The sequence below is a fragment of the Colletotrichum aenigma genome, assembly GCF_013390185.1.
Source record: "Colletotrichum aenigma strain Cg56 chromosome Unknown KSG_Cg56_contig06, whole genome shotgun sequence".
Lineage (NCBI taxonomy): Eukaryota > Fungi > Ascomycota > Sordariomycetes > Glomerellales > Glomerellaceae > Colletotrichum > Colletotrichum aenigma.
In genome coordinates, this window is record NW_023500912.1 from 576,562 (window position 1) to 589,249 (window position 12,688).

General features: G+C 53.7%; 6 protein-coding genes across 6 annotated transcripts; 2 read left to right on the top strand and 4 right to left on the bottom strand.

Moving 5' to 3' along the window:
* Positions 1–1,275: 1,275 nt before the first annotated feature.
* Positions 1,276–3,108, bottom strand: azaF-0 (Acyl-CoA ligase azaF; the record flags this gene model as incomplete). Its single annotated transcript, XM_037324417.1, has 4 exons — positions 1,276–1,528; positions 1,582–1,685; positions 1,744–2,744; positions 2,793–3,108. The coding sequence occupies 4 exons, from the start codon at positions 3,106–3,108 to the stop codon at positions 1,276–1,278; spliced, it is 1,674 nt and encodes a 557-aa protein (XP_037177284.1).
* A 525-nt stretch (positions 3,109–3,633) lies between these two features.
* Positions 3,634–4,672, top strand: rhlG-0 (Rhamnolipids biosynthesis 3-oxoacyl-[acyl-carrier-protein] reductase; the record flags this gene model as incomplete). The annotated part of the gene is made up of 4 exons (XM_037324418.1): positions 3,634–4,058; positions 4,114–4,255; positions 4,313–4,530; positions 4,606–4,672. 4 exons carry the CDS (start codon positions 3,634–3,636, stop codon positions 4,670–4,672), a joined length of 852 nt encoding a protein of 283 aa, XP_037177285.1.
* Positions 4,673–5,044: 372 nt separating this feature from the next.
* On the bottom strand, positions 5,045–6,610 carry Aldh1a7 (Aldehyde dehydrogenase, cytosolic 1; the record flags this gene model as incomplete). Its single annotated transcript, XM_037324419.1, has 2 exons — positions 5,045–6,454; positions 6,506–6,610. 2 exons carry the CDS (start codon positions 6,608–6,610, stop codon positions 5,045–5,047), a joined length of 1,515 nt encoding a protein of 504 aa, XP_037177202.1.
* A 943-nt stretch (positions 6,611–7,553) lies between these two features.
* On the top strand, positions 7,554–8,665 carry adhA-0 (alcohol dehydrogenase; the record flags this gene model as incomplete). Its single annotated transcript, XM_037324420.1, has 2 exons — positions 7,554–7,610; positions 7,670–8,665. The coding sequence occupies 2 exons, from the start codon at positions 7,554–7,556 to the stop codon at positions 8,663–8,665; spliced, it is 1,053 nt and encodes a 350-aa protein (XP_037177239.1).
* A 117-nt stretch (positions 8,666–8,782) lies between these two features.
* Positions 8,783–10,188, bottom strand: IBR3 (putative acyl-CoA dehydrogenase IBR3; the record flags this gene model as incomplete). Its single annotated transcript, XM_037324421.1, has 2 exons — positions 8,783–9,799; positions 9,859–10,188. The coding sequence occupies 2 exons, from the start codon at positions 10,186–10,188 to the stop codon at positions 8,783–8,785; spliced, it is 1,347 nt and encodes a 448-aa protein (XP_037177204.1).
* A 653-nt stretch (positions 10,189–10,841) lies between these two features.
* sirQ-3 (Short chain dehydrogenase sirQ) lies at positions 10,842–12,136 on the bottom strand (the record flags this gene model as incomplete). The annotated part of the gene is made up of 3 exons (XM_037324422.1): positions 10,842–11,740; positions 11,795–12,055; positions 12,109–12,136. 3 exons carry the CDS (start codon positions 12,134–12,136, stop codon positions 10,842–10,844), a joined length of 1,188 nt encoding a protein of 395 aa, XP_037176725.1.
* Positions 12,137–12,688: the final 552 nt, after the last annotated feature.

Genomic DNA, 12,688 nt, shown 5'->3' on the forward strand with positions numbered 1-12,688 from the left:
CTCTCAGATCCTCGACGCAACGAAAGAACCGAGAGAAACTACGGAACATGACCCACAAACGGTTTCCAAACAGACGGAGTGGACCACTTGTCCTAGGCGGGGCTGCTGGGCGGTCTGGAGGACGGCCGATTGCATGGCCTGCCGCATGTGTGCGGGCTCACTTGGGCGTGTGACTGGAGTGTGAGTAGCAGGTTGGATTCGCCGCCATCGGCATTGGTAGCGATCTCAACCATCTCGAGTCAGGGGATCTCGTGAGAGAGCATGGCTCTGGTCAGGCCAACAAGCCACCATGACTCAGTGGGAACGAGACTTGGAGTGAAAACAAGTCATGTTTGAGGTGATGGCACCGCTTGGGCCAAGATTTCCAGAGACCAGATGAAGGCCCCAAGGCTTAATTAACTGTGGTCGATTGGCATTCCGACCCTACAGTAGCAACTGCAGGCCTACCGCATCAAGATCCTACCGTGAATGCCACCGGTATGATTGGGAGGCTTTGACAAGGCGGCAACTATGGAAGGCATGGGTGAGATGTTCCTCGGCAGTTAAAAAGGGGGTGGTTGTAGTAGAATGCACGGCGGCTTCCCGGGATGGAATGTTTATCCCGTAGCGTGGCACGCGACGATGAAGCCAGGTTGCTGGAGATAGAAACCCCGGGACTGGTCCCCGTCGCTTTAGTGATTGACTTTCGTGAGACTGTCGTCGAGGATGCGGATGAAGAGGTGCGGAACCGGCAGAGCGGGGGCGGCAGGTCTTGGGCTGGGCAGCAAAAGCAACGGGACGCAGCCGGGAAACCTCAACCGGAGGAGCTCGGGCCAATATGGAGAGGCGATGGACACTTGACGTAGTAATCAACATTGGATGCTACCCGTTGGTTCCAATGCACATCCCATGTCAGATAGGCGATGAGTTCAGACGGGGTACGGGGTCTGTCATGCTGCTAAATCCGAATCTCGCCTTCGGTGAGGGGTCGCATGTCACAGCTGTCCGTTGAGTTGAGTTACCTAACATCAACGTTGATGATCGAGGCGACGAGTTGCTTCCCCGGGCGATTTAGCTGCTCGTGAGGGTCGCTGCTTGGGTTTTACGGCTGGTCTCTAAAGGCCTTTCATCAAGCAAGAGCTAGTGTCTGCACGTAATCAATACCCAACGCACCGTCTGAAGGTTGATTGTAGCGTCTTGACGATTATTGGCAAGGTTCTAGACAAAACACGTCGCTATGCGTGGGGTTACACAAAGATCGTGCTGTGTCCCTGGAAGCTTAGGAACACAGATATTCTACAACCTTGCTTTGGCGCTCTTCGTATCTGCCAGTGCCGCAGCATCCCTCTTGGACCATTCCCGCATAGTCTTCCTCTGAATCTTGCCGCTTGCAAGTTTGGGCACTTCGTCCACAAACGCAACGCCGCCCGCTAGCCATTTGTGCTTGGAAACCCGGGGCTTGACCCACTCCTGTATGTCTTCGGGCTTGACCTTACCCCTGGACGCCTCCTGTACCGCCACGTAAGCCTTCGGCCATTCGTTGCCATCGCTGATTTGCGTTAATGGTGTTTCAAAGCTTCAGGAGACGTTATTCAGACGTACATGACAATTCCAACGACGGCCGCATCTGCAATGTGCTCATTTTCGAGAAGAACGGCCTCCAATTCTGCAGGAGCGACCTGCAAAGCATTGACTTTGATGAGCTCCTACTTTCTTGTCAGACTGAACACCGGATGAGATCCTCCAAGCCATGGTAACGCTTACCTTTTTGCGGTCTACAATCCAAAAGTAGCCATCTTCATTACATATGGCGATGTCACCCGTCTTTAGCCAACCCTCGCTGTCCAGCGCCTCTTTCGAGGCAGCCTCATTTCGCCAGTAGCCCAGGCACACATTCGGTCCACGAACACACAGCTCGCCCGGCAGACCAAATGCTACCTCTCTGCCTTCTTCATCAACCAACTTGCATTCGCAATTGGGATCGAGCCTGCCGACGCTGCCTGTATCATCTCTGATGCCGCCAGGCACATGGATAGCGCCGCACGTCACCTCCGTCATGCCCCAGCCCTGATTTATCTGAATTTTAAACCTCCGTTGGCACTCGTTCTGAAGCTCTCGAGACAATGGGGCTGCTCCGCAAAGCACCTCATTCACGCTCGAGAGGTCGTAGCGAGCCGTCTCAGGCCGCTTAGAGAGCATGACCAGTATTGGTGGCGCTACCTGCAGGCTGGTAATTCTATACTTGCCGATTGCGAACAGGAAGTCTTCATATCGGAACTCCTTCATAATGTAGACGGGGACATGGAGTTTGACGGCCATGAGTATGACGTAGAGCTGACCATAGGCATGGTATAGTGGAAGAAAGCCAACCCATCTCTCCTGAGGGCGTGCTTCAAAGGCGTAAGGTTTCTCTGCGTATCGCATGAATATTGTTTGTTCGACATTGGCGATGAGATTGTGGTGCGACACGCATACTCCTTTGGGAAGACCGGTTGTCCCGGAGCTGTAATTGATCGTGGCCACAGTCTTGGTAGACTCTTCAGGGCTCAGCTCCGGCCATTGATACGAGTCCGCCTCCGTTGGCGTCCCAATCATGTGCCTCCAGTCGGGAATGCCACGCCTGGTCTCGTTCTCGGCGTCAGAGAATTGAAAAATCCGGCTTTTTGGAACTCCGGCTTTGGCTGCTGCCTCAAGCACCTGTTCGAGGTGATTGGGATGTGTTAGGATGAGCTTGGCGGTAGTGTTGGTCATCTGGTGAACGAGTTCTTTCAGATGTCAGCTCATGCCCCTTTCCGCGTAAAGGGGAGACCCACCAGACACTGTGTAAGCCGGGTTGGCACCACTGAAGACGCATCCCACCCCTACGATCCCAAGGTATGCAGCAGGCACATATATCTGGTTTGGAGTGCAAATCATGACAACATCTCCGCGCCGGAGGCCTAGTCGTTCTAGGCCGAAGGAGAGGCGTTTTACCCACTGTTCCATTTGTCTGGGGGAGAGGCTGATACCCTCATCTTTGCAGTCGATCCACAGGGGCTCGTCCGATAACACCCCATCACGAGGGAACAAATACGACAGTAGGTTTGTCTTGGGCAATTCCAAAGATGGGTAAGGTGACGTGATGACCATGTTGAATCGGTGCTTGCTCTGAGGAATCGAAAACCCGACCTTGTAAGCTGGATGGCGATGTTAAAGTTGTCGGGGGGGCTTGTGCGTCTTCAATTGAGGGAGCTGGTTGACGGTCTGTGTTTGTTTCACCCGATAAGAAGGGAATTGGGAATTATCATGATACTAGAGAGACGGCGTTAGCATGGCAAGCCGTCATCTTGGCCGTGTGCTCCCTCGGGATGGCGTCGGTAGCGGGATTGCGGGGTAGTAGTTGGGGAAGTCTGGGGTAGCTACCCCTAGATCCTCCTGGGTACTTGGGGTGCTCCCTTGGGATAAACCCGACATGGCCGATGCTAACCACGGAAAAGGCTCTGGCAAGCCGAAGAGCACCGCATGTTTGGAAGCCCCATGCTGACAGACCTCATATTGCGAGGGTCTTGACCGTGAGAGTGCCTGGGCGATCACCCTTGTCTCTATCCAGAGACTCATGCTCGTTCGCTCTCTCCTCGAGCCCTTCAATCTGCAGAGACTTTGTTACCAAAAATCATGTCCGAACTCAAGAACCTCAGATCCGCCTTCTCCCTCGAAGGGAAGACGGCGCTGGTCACAGGCGGATCTCGCGGCCTTGGCCTCCACATGGCCACAGCATTCCTCCTTGCGGGATGCTCTCAGGTCGTGATCACGGCTCGAAAACGCGGCGGCGATCAAGGCATTGACCAGGCAGTTGAGAAACTGAACAGAATTCCGGGAATTGAAGGGAAGGCGACAGGCATAGCCGCCAACGTGGCTGACTCGCAGGACATCGTTCGATTGACTGGTGAGGTCAAGGACATCGTTGGTCGCAAAGGCCTGAACATTCTGGTGTGTAACGCCGGAGCAGCCTGGGGATCCAAGTTTGAAGATGCTCCGCCAAGCAGCTCGGTCAAAATCCTAGACCTGAATGTGCGAGGCGTGTTCGAGCTGGTGCAAAAGTGAGAGCGAAGAATCGGTCGACGAAGCCGGACCGGCTTGCTGACATGGCGACAGGTCGCTTCCGCTGCTCGAATTAGCGGCGTCGAAAGAAGATCCGGCTCGGGTGCTGATTGTCAGTTCGACGGCGGGTAACAATGTGCCGCATGTAGGGGGGCACGGCACTATCATGTATTCCACTTCCAAGGCGGCTGCGAATGTGAGTTGGGTATCTTATCTGACCACGATGAACTTTGCTGATGTGTGATTGCCGCAGCATCTCGGTCGCAACCTGGCGGTTGAGCTCGGGCCGAGAAACATCACGTCTAACATCATCGCGCCCGGCTTCTTCCCATCGAAGCTGGCGCAGGGCCTCATTAGCAATCTGGGCGGGATGGAAGAGCTCAGCAAGGACAATCCTCTGGGCAGATTGGGTGAGCCCGATGACATAGCAGGCGTGGCAGTCTTTCTCTGCTCGCCTGCGGGCAAGTACGTGTGAGTATTCGTGCCCCTTCTGGCGATGGATGACGAGATTCGGACGGGCAGAAGAAGCTGATGGATGCTTAACAGAAACGGCGTCGACATTCCGGTTGACGGAGGTGCACGATTGGCGGCAGGGAGGATGTCCAAGATCTGACCCTACCTATGGTACGGATACCTACCTATCTTCGGGAGGCACACCTCAGCATATTGGAGACGGGAACACGTACCGTACCTAGGTAGGTACCTAACTGAGGGCGGGTGCGTGGGTTTCTTCAGTTCCTCGGGCCTCAAAATACAGTGTGAAAAGAATATTATGGCTAATCCCAGAGTAAATACACACGGTACAATTTCGCCTCTGCTACCTGGGCTTCCCACAATGAAGGCACCTTACCTAAAGTAGGTACCTAGGCACAGTGTAAGGTATGTTTGAGGTGGAAATCTCCACTGAAACCTGAGCGACCAATTTCACCATTCTTTCATCCAATTGATTCATTCATTCCACCGTAACCAAGCACCCTTCCATCAATCAGTACGTCAAGTTCACCATGACCGTCTTCGGCTCTGTGAAGGCTCGCAACGCGTTGATGGCGTTCTCGCGACCCTGACCGCTCTGCTTGCTTCCGCCGAAAGGAGCCGTCAAGAAGCAAAGGCTGACACAATTGATGCCGACCATGCCGCTCTCGAACTCGGACGCCACTCTCAGCGCCTTGTTGATGTCCTGGGTGAAAACGCCAGCCATAAGCCCGTACTCCGTGTCATTGGCTTTGGCGAGCACTTCCTCTTCTGTCTCAAACTTGTGGATCACAGCCACCGGCCCAAAGATTTCCTGCTTATTGATCTCAGCATCCTCTTTGCCGGCCTCAAACACGGTCGGCTGCACAAAGTACCCCTTCTCGCCGACCCGTCCCCCTCCAACCAGCAGCGTACCCTGCCCCTGTTGGCCTCTCTCGATGAAGCCTCGCACTCTCTCGAATTGTGCTTTGTCAACAAGGGGCCCAATCACAGTTTCCGCCTTCTCGGGGTCCCCAACAACCTTGATCTTCTCCTCCATCGCCTTCTTGTAGCCTGCCAAGAACTCATCGTATATCGATGACTCGACGTACACACGGCTGGCCGCAAAACATACCTGCCCAGTGTTCATGGTAATGGCGTTCGCACACCAGGTGATGGCATTCTCCATGTTGCAGTCTTTGAAAACCACCGCCGGAGACTTGCCGCCCAGCTCCAGTGTGACGCGCTTCAAATTGCTGCTGGCTGCCAACTTCATGATCGTGCGCCCCGTCGTCGTCGATCCTGTGAAGCTGACTTTGCGCACTTTCATGTGGCTAGCGAGAAGAGCCCCGGTACTGCCGTCTCCTGCAACGACCTGGAACACACCAGGTGGAAAACCAGCCTCTTTGACTAAACTGCCGAGGGCCAGGGCCGCAAAAGGCGTCTTTTCCGATGGCTTCAGGATGAAGCAGTTGCCAGTCGCGAGTGCCGGACCAGCCTTCATACCGATGTTTCCGATGGGTCCGTTCCAGGGAATGATGCCGCAAGTTACCCCAAGTGGTTCGTTGCGCACGATCTTGAGGAACCCGTCTTCTTGCGGATATGTCTCTCCGGCAAACTTATCGGTCCAGCCGCCAAAGTACTTGAGGCATTCTACTGACAGTTGGAGTTCAAAGGTGCCGAAGGACTCAAAGGGTGCCCCGAGCGTGAGCCTATTCATCTCTGCCAAAGCCGGTCCGTTCTTCTCGAGCAATTCCGCGAGTTTGAACAGCATATCGCGGCGTTCGTTCGGTGGTGTCTTCTTCCACTTCGGAAAGGCAGCCTCTGCTGCTGCTACTGCAGCATCGACATCCTCTTGCCCACCGAGAGCGACGTCGTTGGCAACGAGAGACTCGTCCTTTGGGTTGAAAAGCTCAAGCTTCTTGCTATTATTCGAATCCACGTACTGCCAATGTCTCAGTCAGATGCATCGGCCTCAGGGGCAAGCGCCTCTTACTTCATTGTTAATGAAATGTTGCTTGGGAAGATTGTCTTTGTTCCAAGAGAATGCGGACTTCTGGCCGTCCGTGGCTTCATTCGATGAAGACGTGAAAAGAGCCATGTTGAAGAGTGAGTCAAATGCTTTCTACTGTGAGCCGGTTGATTTGTTGACCGACGAGAAGCATGAGGTCCAGGGTCGGGCGTCAGCGATATTTTCAAGGACCACAGTGGTCGTATGTCTTCCTGTTTTCCTACGATGCGGGCAAGAGTTACCGACTAGTGTGAATGGGGAGCAGATGCATTCTCCTACGTGCTTATTCATTCCAGCTCCTTTACGAAACCTCTCGTTGCATCTGTAGTGAGGGGCCTGCGCCTTCTGATGTGATACGGAAGACATCCGGCTGCAAGACGAACTTGGCGCAGCGCGAGGTCGGCTTCTCAGGTACTGATGGTTCCACGGTAGTCCGCGGCAGACGTCACCTACCTAGGTCCGTGACAGCCAACGGCCGTCCAACAGCACAGTGAGACGACTACAGGCATCATGAGCTGGCTATCAATATCCTGTTGAGTCATGAAGCCAAGAGAGCCTTGTCAATCTGACTCGGGGCTCGGGCGTGATGAAGCTCCCGCGACGATCAAGCGATACCCAGTACCCCGCATGGGCTCCCGCTTGAGGTGGGGCATACAAACGTGGTGGAGGGGGGTGTATCTGGAGAACAACAGTGCAGAGGCGTGTAGCAAAGTTCCATCACTAGCACCCCGCGGAAGGATGAGATATGGCCCACCGTCAGCACTCTAAGTCCGCGACCGATGGATTGTCCAGGAAGAGGTGTTCCGGCGCAAGCATTCAGTGTTAACATCTTCCAGGTTAAGCTCTGCTGAAGTGGAAGATGGCACTGGCACGGCCAAGCATTACTTGGAGGTGTGTCTTGCGATAATAGACATGGTGAGTGATGCAGGTTAAAGCACATCGTCCAGGCTGTCTGTCGTACCTCTGGCTCACGAGGACCATCCACCGAGACTAGTAAGCTCCTATTCAAAAATCAAGACCTGCTTCTATCAAAATGGGTTCCATTCAGCCACAGCCTCCTAAGACCATGAAAGCAGGACAATGGAATCCCGTAAGCACATATATGGCTTCGGATAGCAGATGTAGAATTTTCGCTAACATTCCCTGCAGGAATTGCGAAAAGTTGTTGTAAATGAGATTCCCGTTCCAGAACCTGGCAAGAATGAGTTCCTTGTCAAAATCAGATCGGCATCATTGTGCCATTCCGACGTGCTGGCCATCCAACAAGCGGAGAAGACCGTAACGCTTGGTCATGAGGGTGTCGGTCACATCGTGTCGATGCATCCTTCAGCGGAAGAAAGGGGTTTCAGTCTTGGAGACGCTGTAGGGTTTCTGTACATCCGAGGTTGTTGCTTCACGTGCTCCGGATGCCAGGTTCACAACCTCCACTGCCAGACAGGCAAACAGCTTCTCCAGGGCTTTGTTGTCGATGGCTTTTTTGCAGAGTATGCGCTCGTGGACTACCACAACGCCATCGTTCTCGACGAAAGCAAGTGGAACATGGATGCTGCCTCGGCTGTGTTCTGTGCTGGTATTACCGCATTTCACTCTGTCGACAGCTGCGAGCTTTCACCGGGAGACTGGTTCGGTGTAGTTGGCTGTGGTGGTCTCGGCCAACTTGCGACACAATACGCCAAAGCCATGGGACTGAAGGTTGTGGGCATCGACGTCGCCGACGCGAATCTCGAGGAGACCAAAGAGCAAGGCGCCGATGTTGTCTTCAACTCCATGTCAAACTCGGAATGGGCCCAGGACATCAAGAAATTGACGGGTGGTGGCGTCCAAGCTGTTGCTGTGTACACCAATGCACCGCCTGCATTTGCTTCTGCTACCAGCTGTCTGGCCTTAGGAGGCACATTGATGATTATCGGTGTATCGAAAGAGCCTATCAAGATTGACGGAATGGATCTTTTGCTGGGGAGATACAAGATCAAGGCAGACAGCACAAGTGTTCCTCAGCGCATGGAAAAGGCTGTCGAGTTCACAGCCAAGCATGGTATCATGCCCGTAGTGGAGATACGGGACGGGTTGGAAGATCTGGCGAGCATGGTGGAAGATATGGAGAAGGGAAAGGTCGCTAAGAGGCAAGGAATCGCCTTCAGATGATTTACCGATGGCTTCTCACGCGGGCTCTATGGGCGGGCATACGGTGTGGAATTCACTCTCGTTTTGTATATATTGATAACATGACAGACTGATGATGAAAAATGACTGGAGCGACCACTAGCTATAAGTGATAAACTTCTCTCCGTACATGTCTGCGAACTCCTTGTACCTTTCCGTGTAAGACTGGTGTCGTTTTGCGACCTCCGCTGCCTTCTTCATCTCTTCTCTTCCCACTTGATGTCTATGAGCTGCGTCCGGTCCATCAGCAACCCTCACGAAACGAGCATAAGTCCACATCTCGGGAAGAGAGGTGTGCTGCGTGAGGCCCTGGCCGCCAAACATTTGCATGCACTCATCTATGATCTTAGTGGCCATTATAGGCACAAGGATCTTGCTCTGAGCGATAGCTCGCTTGCCCGCCTTGTTGCCGAGAAGATCCATGGTGTCGGCAGCGTTCAGGACAACCAAGCGGGCAGCGTCTAGCTCAAGACGCATTTGCGCAACGCGCTCAATGTTAGAATCGAACTCTCCAATGAGCTTACCGCGAGGCCTCTTGCGAGCATCATTGCATCGAATCAGCGCAAGTTCATAGGCACGCTCGCACTGTCCAATCAGACGCATGCAGTGATGGATGCGACCTGGTCCGAGACGGCCTTGGGCAATCTCAAAGGCGCGGCCCTCGCCAAGGATGACATTTTCTGCCGGCACGCGTACATTTTCGTATAAGTATTCGCCGTGTCCCTCCGGAGCGTGATCATATCCCATGATGGTAAGGTTCCGAACTTGCGTGATGCCGGGTGTGTTGCATGGCACGATGATCATCGAGTGGCGGGACCACTTGTTGGGGTTCTCCGGGTCGGTGCAGCCCATGAGGATATAGAAAGATAGCTCTTTGTTCCACAGACAATTACCGTAGAGCTTTCTGCCGTTGATGACGTAGGAGTCTCCATCACGCTTGATGCGGATTCCAATCTGTGTCGCATCTGAGCTGGCAACATCTGGTTCGGTCATGGAATAGGCGGAAGAGGCCGTTCCATCCAGAAGAGGTTGAAGCCACTTGTTCTTCTGCTCCTCGTTGCAGTACTTAGCCAGAAGCTCGATGTTGCCGGTCTCGGGAGCGTGGCAATTCATGGTCTGGTAGAACAGTGTCAGTGTAGTCCCGAATGAGGATAACTAGATCGAGCCACGCGTACCTGCGCTGCCCAGTAACAGCGACCCATGATCTCTGCGCAACACGCGTATTCCAAGTTTGTCAATCCGGGACTTTCTTTGAAGTGGTTGGGCAGAAACAGGTTGAACAGGCCGCGTTCCTTGGCTTTATCCCGTAACTCATGTATCAACCGCGGCGTCGTCCACCGCCGACCCTCAAGCTGTGCCTTGAAAATTTCTTCTCTTGGGATGCACTCATTCTCAACCCACTCATAAACGGCCTCAATCTTTCCGATGGCCAGAGGAGAGAGTTTTGCTTTCACCCACGGCGGGAGATGATTGAAGGCTGGTCCATGCAGGGCTGCGGTGTCCATCTTCAGGGGCGACAAGATGGTGTTCTCGACTCAAGCGTCAAATGCAATTGAGATTTCAGTGACAAAAATCAAAAGTCCCTATATCTTCTAGAGTAGGCTCTTTTTGAGCAACTGCTGCTGTGAGAGTGTAACCGGTGGCGGGAGTCTTGTTCCCTCGCCTTGTCGAACCGCGGCACGAGAGCTGGAACAACGCCCCCGGCACGAACACAGGGCACTATGGGGAACCACACAAACCGTTTCACAGACAACGGCCGGGAATATTAAGGCGCTAATGATTAATTGGGGTACTTTCAGCCAAGAATGGGGTGTGATCTCCCTCTCCTGGCCATGTTTGGGGGAACCTTGACCTCGGTCTCCTGCGGCTCCCTTATGGAGGCTGCGGGGCTCGCGCGGGGTAGCTACCTATGCGCCGCCATGGCCCACGGGTATCCATCCGTAAGGTAAGGTAGGTACCTCAGGGAAATCAATCATGCACTCCCATCAGGATTTGCGGGGTTTGGGGACAGCTGGAGAACTAAAGGATGCCCGTGTTTGGCTGAGAGACCACAGAGTACCTTATCTACAAGGCCCCCCCTGCCCATCACCACCCAGTACCTGCCATGTACGCCTGCGTTCCCATTGCCCCCAACGATCCATCCAGGAACTTCCTACAACTAGTGGATGATCCTAGCCTTCTTGAACCTGTCCAATGTGGTATACCAAGACTGCCTTGTGTCAATCTCCTCCGTGCTGGAACCCCACATCTCATGACACTTGGAAAGGTCAAGCTGCCGATCGAAGTTGAGCATGGTCATGATGAAGCTTGCGAAGCCACCGAAGCTTCGGTCGTTAGCAACGCGGCCGCTAACGAGACCGTGTCTCTGCTCCAGCGCCTTCCATTCGTCAATGTGGTCTGACAGGTACTGCGTTGGTTGGGGGGCCTGTCCGTCCGCTGGAGGCGACGTTCCCCTGAGGCCGAAGTACTCGCAGATGACTGGCCATTTCTTGCTCCATGATGAGGGCTGCGAACTGTCCGCAACATTGTATCGTTGCTCAGAGGTAAGTTCCGGATGAAGTGAAGCGTAGATGCACACTTTGGCAATGATGTCTTGGTTGCACTCGCTGCTCAAATTGTTCCAAGACTTCTCGCTTCCGGGGAACGGGCATTCAGCCCCTTTCCCATGAAGCTCCGCGAACAAATTGAGATACGTGCCAACTGTCTGTGCAAGGCAGTAGATGTTGTTATTGGGCACGAAGCCAATGATATTGTCAGGTATGATTTCACACCAAGTCCAGTCTTTCCCTTTGGCCATCTGCGACAGCATGTCGGTTTGGTCATAGTAGAACATTTGGGACGCGAAGGGCTCTGGGATCCGCGGCAGAGTCTCGTGTAGGGGGACGTCCTTGGGGAAGGGGAAATGATCCAGCAAGTGAACTCCGTAAGCTTTGGTGCCGGTCGGCAAGACAACAAACTTCAGGTTGGGGGAGAGTGCCTCGACAGCGCTGACAGCTCGTCTGATGAGCTCCTTGTTGATGTCGCATTCCTTCGCAGGGTCGGCGTCCATAATGTATGCTTTCAACACCGTCAGCACATGATGACCAACGGGAAATGAGAGATAGGCCCTACCAAAGAAATAAACGTGGCTGATGCGACTGATGTTCTTGACTTTTGCCTTGAGATCGGCCTCGAGGCCTTCCACGCCTTTCGGGGTCATGATGTCAACCCCACTGGCGACCTGGAGCTGCGGCCTCTCAGGCTTAGGCCACAGGGCATCTTCAGTGTTCAGCGGTCGGTTTGTGAGAGCCGTGACGGAGGCGAAAGTGTCCTCGGTTGGGTAGCCATTGAGAAGCGCATTGGTGATAGACCATCCCGTGATCCCGCTTGCTCCTAGTTGTTGTCAGCACTGAACCTGAAGACTATCGCTCGAATGTACTGCATACCGTAAATGAGGGCGTGATTTTCTGGCATTTTTGCAAGCTTAAACTAAGGGAGAACAGGCGAGGATATGGTGTTGAATGCGAAACGAAAAAGTAGCATAGAAATTTCTCAATGAAGGACACGATGTTCACGCAGGATCGTTGAATAAATGCATCATGCGCTCGGGTGGGGAAGCAGACCAAGTCACTCCGGTGTACCTACGGGTATTAGAACGCAGAGAGGCAGCAGCTCCCTCCATTACCTACGCACTGTTGCTTGAGTGTTGGCATAGGTGAAGGTCCAGACGGGCCACCCCCTTTCAAATTCTTCCGTCTTTTGGTCATGTAAGTCAGATTCCCAACAATGCTACTCTGACCGCAGGCACGTAATCAAGCCAGGCTTGGTTGAAACCCTTGGCGTGCGCAGCTAAAATATTACCATACATCAGGTACAGCCTCGCACTTCATTCCCATAAACCATCGTGAACCTTGATGTTGGAAAACCCTCCAACAAGTCAAAGGGGCGCAAAGCTCCGAGCCGATGGACATTGCGCCGGGCGTTCCTCCCGGCCAGGTACCCACTCATCCGGACTCAGTACGTACC